The 11102-nt window shown below is 40.7% G+C and overlaps 1 protein-coding gene across 2 annotated transcripts in view; it reads left to right on the forward strand.

The window, feature by feature from the left end:
* Positions 1 to 5869: 5869 nt before the first annotated feature.
* Positions 5870 to 11102, forward strand: part of ABHD17B (abhydrolase domain containing 17B) — a 13015-nt gene continuing 7782 nt past the window's right edge. The window contains exons 1-2 of one of the 2 annotated variants that reach the window (XM_010568603.1): positions 5870 to 6130; positions 6218 to 6371. In XM_010568603.1, coding sequence (XP_010566905.1) covers positions 5905 to 6130; positions 6218 to 6371 — 380 coding nt within the window. In that variant the 5' untranslated portion in view covers positions 5870 to 5904. Of the gene's footprint in view, positions 6372 to 11102 lie in introns of both variants that reach the window. The other variant, XM_010568602.1, reaches the window with a different exon arrangement.

The following is an 11102-nucleotide window of genomic DNA, read 5'->3' on the forward strand; positions in this document are numbered from 1 at the left end:
GGTGCTGCGGGCGGGCCGCGGGCGCCTTTGTTCGGGCGGCGGGCGCCGCGGCTGTGGAAACGCGTGTGAAGGTCTGGCTTGTAGCGGGTCTAAACGGCGCCTCCGCGCCGGTGCCGCTGACTGACTTCTGCGAAGTCCTCTTTAGGTGGGGACACCTGAAGAGCTGACTTCATTCTCGCGAGCCTGATTTAAGGTACTTCTTCAGGTTCTGCCGTCGACGACGGGGGGGTGGGAGTGGCGCCGGCCTTAAAATCGCTCTCGGATATTACTGATTCAAAAGCTTAAAGTATTTGGCCGGGAGGCAGCGAGGAAAAAAAGCCGGAGGACTGCAGAAGCCCAGGCGGTGCCGCCGGAACGCAGGCCGGCTTCGAGAGCGTCGCTGCCTGCCGGGGCTGGGCCGAGCGGCGCAGTGAAGCAGCGGGCTGGCGCGGCCGCCGAGCGGGAGAGGGGTCTCCAGCGCCGGGCCGGGCGCAGGCGGCTTCAGCGGGGCAGCTCCGTGGAGCCGAGTCTTGGGGGAGCGTGCGAAACATGACGGAATCCGGCTTAATCCCGCGGTTCTCTGCCTGGGACCTTTCGCGGGTCGGTTTGATCTTCGGCCGAGGAGGGAGGGCGAGAAGTTTCACTTGGCGTTCCCGGTGTTCCCTTTCTCTTTTCAGCCGTGCCGTTGGGCTTTGAGGTATACAAAGTAACCAGCAGCAGCGGGTCTCTATGTGCAAGTTAAGCTTTGTAAGACTGCTAGGACTCGTGACACGGGTAAAGCTGTTTGTTTCTTTGAAAATCGCACTAACCAAAATGAAGTTTTGGTCCTGCTGGCCTTCTCTGTTTTTATGTAGGTTTCTTTGCTCTTTGAAAACTACCTTAAAGAGTTCCTTCACGGTATTTCTTGGCGTGGCTTTTTCGTTATTGAACAGACTTCCTCCGTGTTCTTTTCCGGACCTACTGTTTATTCTCTCATAATAATTCTGTTAGTTTAAACTTTTATATAATACTTAATCAGACACTGATGATTTTTTTTTCCCCACTAAACATTTTGTTGCTTTAACTGTTGAAGTAGTTGGAGGATGTTCATACCCTTCTCTTCCATTTTTAATACAATGCAGATGTTGAAATAAATGAGGGCGCTTCAGTAGCGGCTTGAACTCGAGTTTTCATTGCGTTGTGCTCAATGAAAAAGGGTGAGGGAAACTACTGTAGAGTTTCTTATTTCAGCGGTATATAATGAAAAATAATGATTTTAAAAAACAACACCCAAACAACACCCAAACAACAACCGAACAAAAAAAAAACCCCAACAATTTGAATATCTTGCCTGTTAAAACTAGAGCACCACTAAAATTTACAAACCAGCAGCTGTATTTACGAGTTTGACTTTGTTCTTGTGATTAGTTCCTATGAAATAGGTAATTTGATTTAAATATACAATTAGAATAATTTCTATTTAATGTAAATATAAGATTTCTAGATAAGTGTTTGTAAGTGTTGGGCTTTTAAGGCTGATGCATAGTAAAGTACTCAAAGATGTGAATAAAAGGAGCCACTCTCTTGTTATGATTTGCAGAGGGAGGAGGACAGGAATAATTGCTTACATGAAAGAACTACATTTGTGTTATCCTAGGAATTGCAAGATAAATATTTGAGGTCTTCTTTCAGACTAGATAGACTCCCCCCCCCCCTCCTTCTGTCAGCCTTAATGAAAAGGGTAATTGCCAAAGGCTGGATTGAAATTACTGCCTGTGGGCAGTTTTAAATTTGTCACTTTCTATGTTACTTTTTTTATTCATAAGAGAGTTAGAGATAAATATGATAAAATGATCTGGCCTTTCTTTTAAAAGCTATCCCAGAAGGGGTGGGTGATGCCACTTGGGTCTGTTTTATTTTTTAGCCTTTCTTGGTGCAATAGTAGGTTTAGCAGTTTTTCCACAGTTTCTTCTGCAGAATTTTCCTACTTAATTTATATGAAAAATGCAGTATAATTTTAAAGGAGACAAATATTTCTCTTATTATGTTCTTTCTGTTGCTAGTAATTTTACCAGCATTAGGAGCTGTGTTTGCAGAACAGCAATAGCTTCTTTTAGTAGTACTGAAATGACAAATAGAAGGTGAAATAGTCATGTTGTTGGGATGTGTTGATCTCTGTGTCTGATGATGCTACTGTAATGAGCACAGAGATTTACATCATACATGCTCAGAAGGTGTTAGACTGTAACTTAGGTATTCACAACATATCTTAGGCAAATGAGTCCCATTAAAGTTATTCATCTGTACTTGTGGAACTGTATGCTTAAGGTAATTTGTGGTCAGTGTTGGTTTTGCCCCAGTTTCAGTAAGAGTCTAGAAAAAGCATACATCAAGCCCATTTGTTATTAGAGAGACTTTTAAAAATGCAGCTTCACTTGCGATACCTTGTTCACTTTCCATAAATTATATTTTAGACTTAATAAAATAATTAGTCCCTTAAGACTGTTGATGTCTGAATCTTTTACCAAGGGTAGGTGATGCTAAATGAAGGGGGTTTTGTGACTTTTCACTTTTACCATAATAATTTCTGGCTGGATGAATCATTAGAAAATCATGTTACATGTTTTCTAACATTAAGGACACTAAAAAAAGCACTAGTAGGGGGGTAACATTAAGTTTAATCCCTCATTGAAGTATCTGAGCAGTATACCTTTTGAGGAGAGAGAGTGCCTGCTTAGTTGAAGTTAAATTATGACATCTGATGGATAACTACTAGGCTGAAATGCTGATTCAGTTGAACTTTTAAACAGTGATATCAGAATTACTCTATACACCCTGGGGACACTCTCACATCCTGGTTCCATTCCAGATCCGGAGGTTAAGAACACACTCATGTGAATACAATGAATGACAAACCAGTTCCAGTATAATGGAAACATTGTTTGCATTTAGTTAAAGGTATCCTCCTGAGGGAGTTCAGTAGGTGTTTTGTCAGATTTGTTCAGTTAGTGATGCTAGGGAGCTGCTGTTTTGCTTGGGTCTTCTGAGTGAAGAAAGTATGTGTTTTAAAGGAAGGAGTTGTTGCTAGCTGTGATTTAGATGGAGAACAACTATGGAATCAGAATCTTTAGTTTCAGTAGACAGTTTCCATTGGATTAAATGAGCATTATATAAAGTCTAATTACAGTCTAGTATAGAGGAGAAATAATACTTTAGCCATGGTCTTCAGCATAAGTTATTTGCCATATGTGGCAACAGCCCATTTTTAGCACATTTAAGCTATCTTGAGGCACAGTACCACCTCAGATGATTAACTGTGGTTACTCCAGTACTGCCCTGTGTGTGAATTCCACAGGCCAGCTTCCAGTCTTCTGAAATGACTTTGACAAATAGCAAATATTCTCTGAGTGAGATCATATTTGTAGTGTTGCTGGGCTGTTTACAGTTATAAATAATGTAAACTCTTGTTTTAATTCTTTCTGACAAGTGGACTGAGAAGCAAGTAAGAAATTCTGTAGTTACTGTCATATGCTGGAATAGAGTGCAATCTGCTGTTCCTGGGCAGAACAGGCTATTTATACCTCACTTTTGGAGGTATGTATTATTCTAAATTTCTCACATAAAACAATATTCCCCCTCTCCTCCAAATAAGTTGTGGCATCTAGCTTTGGCCTTCAGCTTTACTGAAAAGGTGGGAAAACTTACTCAGAAAAGATCGGTTTAATAGTGTCTGACAGAAGTGTGGTTGAATGCTGGGTCATAAGCACTTGTTGCAAAAAAAGCCTGTTGAGACATCACAGCAGTTTCTCTGGGCTGTGAACGTGAACTAAGTAAACTGTAAGAGAAGTAAAGAAGGGGAAAAAGTATTGAGTTTTTCCTGTGCATAAAGCAGCCCAAGCCTTTTGCCAATTGCTAGACATCTTCCATAGAGGTCTTCCACTTCTTGTCCTACTTGCAGGTTAAAATTAAAATTAATGGCTAAATAACCTCACCTGACAGGGAACAGGTGAGCTACTCCATATTGGAGTGACTAGTTGTGCTGATTACATAAATACATGAGGTTGTTGTTTCGTTCGCTGGCAGAAATATGGTTATTTATTGTGGATCTTCATTTAAGAGACAATTTACCTTTTTATGGGAGGTGACCAGTACACCCCTCCTGCCATCTCCTTTAAATTGGTAGTGTTGGTCACCCATATCTAAGAGCCTGTGATTTCTCTCTATTCTGAAGAAAACCAGAGTCTCAGGATGAAAGCACTTGGCTGTAGCAGCCTTGGCAAAAAAAATGGGGGTTTGTGCCCTACAAAGAGGAGTAGTATTCCAAGAATGCTCATGCTGTTTATAGGACTGTCTTGCTGTGCCTGTGTTTGTTACTCTGCAAGTATACTGTGTAACATTGTATTCAGTATGCATTCATACTCTACCACAGGGAAGAGACCATTCAGGCATCCAAAATACAGGTAGCTAATCTGTGATGTATATTCAACAGGTCTTACAGCACTATCCTTGAAGCTTTTCTGAAGAGAGATTTATACAGGCATGAAACCTATGCTCGTGTTACAAGTTAGAGGACAAACTTTGAAATATGATCTAAATATCACCAAGTATTATAGTTAGCAGTAAGATTTTATTGTTGCATTACCCAAGTATTTCTGAAATAAGATGGGTCTGTGGACATCAGAAATCAGCTTGTTTTGTTCCCATCTGTGAACTTGGATATAGCAGTCAAAGCTGGTACATGAAACTGTAAGAGTGTTTCTGTTCACAGTGACCTGGCAGGAACTGAGCTTGAGACCTGTAGGTAGATTTGGGATGGAGAAGTTGTTTAAGTTGAGGTGAAATGTCAGATGCCTCACCACAGGGGAAGTAGTGTAAATGCTTATCTTAGGTGTGCTGGTTTCTAGCAGGGCTCTTGGTAGATTTCATCACTCTTCCTACCTCTGAGAAAAAGTATTGTCACAGCAAAGGATTTTTTCCCCCCTCCCTTCTTGCTGCTGTAAATTAAGATGACACAATGCCTGCTTTTCGGGGCAACTATATCTTTACCTAGCTTGCTTTAGGTGTATGCGTGTTTACTTTTTTTCCTCCCCCACTCTGTTAACCAATGCTTTGAATTGGTAGTATAGATTATATTGATTTGCCAAATATCTGTGATAGAGCATTTGGTTTGGGATGATTTTGTTAAAGCACACAATAAAAATAGTCATAACACTAATATAATCCCAATTCCTATGTGCAATACAGGAAACCTTAGCTAATAATTTCTTTGAAGCGTTTCAAAACATTTATGTGGATTTATGTGCTCAGCCAGTATGTGGAGCAAGGAAGAGCTTGTGGCTGGATTTTAGTGTACGGATGGTCTACAGTGTTTGCTAAGCCAGCAGAAGCATCTTGGTTTGCCTTCGAAGTTTTGACCTTCATGCACCTTTCACACTGCTGAAACCGCTTGCAGGAGCGCATAACTCATGACTGCAATACATATTCTCCATATTTCGGAAACGCTGTAGTGATTTTTGGCTGCAGAGGTCTGCATAGCCTTGGTATCCTGCAAATGCTGCAAAATATTTTAATCGTTCTTTATAACATGTACACTTCTTTTAGTGGCTTAAGATGAGGGACTTCATTTCCTCCAAAGAAACTCCAAAACTCATACTTGTTCTCTCCTGGGTAATCATATTTTAGTTTTAATATCTGGCAGAGCTTTAGAGCCATCGCTTTTTTTAATAATATGCTCATTCTAAAGTAGCTAATAATATCAAATAAGCTATTATACAGAAATTCACATATATATATTTAAATCTACGTTTGTTAAATGTTTCCACTAAAATTATGTATTATTTTCTAGAGAGGTTATGTTTGTGTTTTCCATGAGTTTCTTTTTTCTTTTTTGTGTAAGATTGTAACTAGAAACTGATACCATTCTCTCTTCCTGTTTCAGACTAGAAGATGAATAATCTTTCCTTTAGTGAACTGTGTTGCCTGTTCTGTTGTCCACCATGCCCAGGGAAAATTGCCTCCAAACTGGCATTCCTACCTCCTGATCCCACGTACACACTGATGTGCGATGAGAGTGGTAGTCGCTGGACTTTACATCTCTCAGAGCGAGCAGACTGGCAATATTCTTCTAGAGAAAAAGATGCCATTGAGTGCTTCATGACTAGAACAAGTAAAGGTAACAGGATTGCCTGTATGTTTGTGCGTTGCTCGCCTAACGCCAAGTATACTTTGCTCTTCTCACATGGAAATGCTGTTGACCTAGGTCAGATGAGTAGTTTTTACATAGGACTGGGTTCACGGATTAATTGCAACATATTCTCATATGATTATTCTGGATATGGTGCAAGTTCTGGGAAGCCAACAGAGAAGAATCTGTATGCTGACATTGATGCTGCTTGGGTGGCTCTTAGGACAAGGTAAGACATTAGTTGCCAATTTTCTTTTACAGCGTGCTTTTCAAATGGTTGTACTTAATCTGCATTGGTAGTTTAAACAGAAATGCTGTATTTTAGGATTAATTGATTCATATCCAAGCTGATTGGTGGTGCATTATGCTGAAGGCGTTGTCAGTATTGAGCAAGGTCAGTATATAGTCCTGATATACTAGAAAAATTGAAAAGAGGTAAAATTTAATAAGGTATGTTTCAGTCTTGAATGATTAGAAGATAATCCTTATTGTCACAGGTTGGGATCTTCTAGCTGGAGATCTCAGAAGATAGGAAGAACCTATAATAATCGATTCCCCAGTAATTGAGCCACTGGTGTGATGTGGGTGAGAAAATGCAGGTTGTTTTTTCAGATAATTTCATCAACTTTTTTTGTAGGGAGGGACGATGGAAAAACTGCTATAACAGAACATGGTGAGACTCTGTTTGGACTTCTGTGTGGTGTTCAGACCACCTTTGTTTCAGAATTCAGACTAGCAGCTACAGCATTTCCAAAGATAGCTTTCTATATAAAACAAGAAGATGTTTTTATCTTTGCAAAATATGATGTGTGGGAAAGGTTGTAATTAATCTGTGTAAATACATTATGGTGGGAACAAAAACTAGGAATTGAACCAGTGGTTTTATCTCAAATAGATTAAAACTGGGCAAGGAAAAAAAAAACCAAATTGGAAGGATGTTGTTTCAACAATTTCTGTGTTCTAAGCCTCTGGTTTTAGGGAGATAAAATAGTAAGATGAAAGACTCTGAAGGCATTCTCTGATACAGGTAAGAATCCTAGGCACCAAGTAAACACAGTACTGAATACCCGTTTTTTAAATTTGGAAGCATTTTTCACCGTGGTTTGTTCCATTTAGAGCAAAATTCTTGTGTTACAAGTACCCAAATTACAAAAGGATTATTTTTTTAAATACTTTGCGATCATAAGAATAGATGTTCACCAAAAAACCTCCCATCACATTGTGTATTTTGCACCAAAAATATGAAAAACTGAATTTAATATAGAGCAGCATGTTATGGTTTGATCATTGCAACTTGAGCATACTGTTTAATGATATAATATCAGGGATGTGACTTAGTGTAAGGCCATGTGTAAAGACTCTTTAAATCCTGGAGCCTGGTAGTTGTTGCAGTGAATTTAGAACTTGATCAATGTAATATTAACTATTTTCCTGTTTCTTTGGAGTGGATTATCATTTTTTCAGTGTTTTAAATACACATTGTGTTGCATTTTTTTTACATTATAACAAAGGTGTGATCCTTCTTTTTAAAGAAGCATACTTTATTCATACTAAAGTAGGGGGAACGCTTATCATAAACCTCATACAACTGCAGGGGACAGGTATTCAGCCTCACATATCCAAAACCATGTGTACCATGTTGTTAGATTAGGTTTTGGCATTTTTTCTGATTACAGTGGAAAGCTGAGATATAACTAGACATCTGTTCTGTAAGCCAAGAGCTGCAACAGGTGCACTGGTGACTGTGGTCTGTAGTTGATTGGTGATCTGGAAGATAGCCATTTGGTGAAAGACCCAGTAACATTGACCAAAAACATAATATGGTTTGTGAACAATGTGGAAGACAGCCTGAATTCTTTAAATGTACCAGAAAATGGAAGAGAACTAGATGGTGAAACTTAATCACTTGTTTATGTCAGCTTACAGGCTCAGCTTTATGAACTAATTTGTAATTATTGTCTCTTCCTCCCCCTGATGAATTTCTGATTGAAAACTTAAAAGAAAATGTGACTGCAACTTGAATTCTCACTTACATTCTTGAACAATGCATAGTTTATCTTCCCTAGTCAAATAGGATTGTTCATTATAATATCATATCTGAACATGCCCTTTGCTGAACAGACATTGTTGGGAGGGAACTCTAAATACATACTACATCTATCTGCTTTTCCCTCTTCCATTCAGGAATGAAATCAGCTGAGTTCCATTTGCTGTCTGCATTTATTTTTTTGTGTCAAAAGCTCCTTTAGAAATACATAATTCTGTAGAGCTTGGATTGGTCTGCCCAAATTGTGGATTTCACAAACGTGTACTGAATTTTTTCCATTGCTTAAAAAGTGGTTAGTATTACTAGTTTCCACTGTGGTACTTTCAGCAGCTTTCCAATTGGCAGACCTGGTCTTGTCCTTGTGTCAGGATGCTGAATGTAGCAGGGAGAAGTTGAGTACATGACTCTGGATATACTGGCTCCCACACTTTGATTACCAGTCCATGGTATTCTCTTGAGCCCTGAGAGAGTGCTAAGCTGTGTTTAAATACTTGATGAATATCTGGACCAAAACGGAGCCTTTGAGCAGTTGCTGCAGCATTGATTCACTTTTCTAGCATAGCCTGTTCCGTCAGTGTTACACTGCCACCATCATTAACATTTTATAGTATGAGTGTTCTGCAAAAACAAATTAATTCAGTGGATTATTTGCAGGATAGATGTAAGTATAGCTCTAACTCCTTTGAAATGCATGTTGATGGAAGGAGAGAAGAAAGGGATCCTAGACTTTTAAATTGTGCCTCACAGTTTGTGATGGGACAAAGAGAAGAATGGAGAAATTACCTGTGTTGGAGGTTGATCACAGCCACCCACAACTCCCTGCATTCCTTGTTCTGAGAAATGGTATCATAGAACCCAGCATTAAAAGGTGTTTCTGGGGTAACTGAAATGCCTGTGCGGACTTCAACACAGCTGCTTGTGGTAGAGATGTGTTAGTGTGTTAAGTTTTATATCTTGGAACAACAATCCAGATGGTCATCTGCAAATTGGCACAACTGTCCAGTGGGGACTGGACACCTAGGGTGAAATAGTCTGGAACTGGTACTGAGGATGATGGTGAGGTTGGTCCAGCACTACTTTCTTAAAAGTGGTTGTTGTAAGGGTGTGTGAATATTACCATTCCTGTAAATGAATACAGAAAGCTGATTTGGCAGCAGATGAGAAGAGGTAAACAGCAGATACAGATTCTGAATTATGTCCCTGTTCTTTACCTGCTTTGAGTATTTTAATAGGAAGCAATAGCTGTCCATGTGGATGCTGACTGTGGAAGAAGGCAAGGTGATTCGCTGCCATCATGTTTGGGAAAGTTGCACATTATTGCATATTCATGTGCATGGGACTACATAAAAGCTGCAAGTTGAGGACATTCTTTTTTCTGTCTGTCATAGCTACGAAGTGTTGAAATGCCAGTAGTCATTTTGGGATACGCCTATTTTCTGCTGCGTTGGTCTCTGAAGGACTTTGATGACACCCTAGGTGTGGAAAGGTTTAACCAGCCCCAGGCAAATGCAGGGCAAGTGGTGCTCATTCAGAAACCTGAAGACTTGGAGTTGCCTCATCACTAGATTTACCTTTAAGAAGCCAAAGAACCTTTTCATTGTTGCTTATCATGGACTGTATAATAATTGAAAAATTGAAGGGTAGATCTCACCATCAGCCTGGTATGTCAAAGTGGACTGCATGTCCATAATTTGAACAGCCAAATATAGGAATAATATCAAATCTATTTGGATATTGGCTGAAAGTGTTCTTTTGAGAATTCACAAATTAGGGGTTTTTTTCATTCAAAAGTTGGGGGGTGCTAGAAGATAAGGTGCCTTAACTTTGAATATTTGGAGAGAAATTGAGCTTTTACTTAAATTGGTAGGGAAAAGTAGCTCAATTTATCATGAAGAGAAATCTTGCCAATAAAACAAGTATACTAGTAGCATTGTAAGGTTTAGAAAATGCTAAACTGTCACAAGAGGCAGAGGAGGTGCAGTTCGTTGATTATGACATTTGTGGTCAATGGGCTTGCCTCTCATAAAACATAGTTCCCTTTTTTATTCTAGTGTGGCGGGTTGACCCTGGCTGGATGCCAGGTGCCCACCAAAGCTGTTCTATCACTCCTCCCTCCTCAACTGGACAGGGGAGAGAAAATATAACAAAGGACTTGTGGGTTGAGATAAGGACAGATCACTCACCAATCACTGTCATGGGCAAAACAGACTCAGCTTGGGAAAAATTAACTCAATTTATTGCCAGTCAACCAGAGTAAGGTAATGAGAAATAAAACCAAATCTCAGAACACCTTCCCTCCGTCCCTCCCTTCTTCCCGGGCACAGCTCCCGGATCTCTACCTACCCCCTGCAGTGCCACAGAGGGACAGGGAATGGGGGTTGTGGTTGGTTCATCACCCGTTGTCTCTGCTGCTTCATCCTCTTCAGGGGCAGGACTCATCGCCCTCTTCCCCTGCTTCGGCGTGGAGTCCTCCCTGGGCTGCAGGTGGATATCTGCTCCACTGTGGACCTCCATGGGCTGCAGGGGGACAGCCTGCCTCACCATGGTCTTCCCCACGGGCTGCAGGGGAATCTCTGCTCCGGCACCTGGAGCACCTCCTCCCCCTCCTTCTTCACTGACCTTGGTGTCTGCAGGGCTGTTTCTCCCACATATTCTCACTCCTCTCTCCAGCTGTGGTTTCTATGTGCCCTGCAACTTTTTTCCTTCTTAGATATGTTATCACAGAGGTGCTACCACTATTGCTGATGGGCTTGGCCTTGGCCGGCGGTGGGTCCATCTGAGAGCCAGCTGGCATTGGCTCTGTCAGACACAGGGGAAGCTTCCAGCAGCTTCTCACAGAAGCCACCCCTGTAACCCAGCCCCTGACATCCCCCCCCCCCCCCCCAAACCACCCCCACACCAACAAAACATCTT

The sequence above is a fragment of the Haliaeetus leucocephalus genome, unplaced genomic scaffold (assembly GCF_000737465.1).
Source record: "Haliaeetus leucocephalus isolate CR32 unplaced genomic scaffold, Haliaeetus_leucocephalus-4.0 Scaffold251, whole genome shotgun sequence".
In the NCBI taxonomy this organism is placed as follows: domain Eukaryota; kingdom Metazoa; phylum Chordata; class Aves; order Accipitriformes; family Accipitridae; genus Haliaeetus; species Haliaeetus leucocephalus.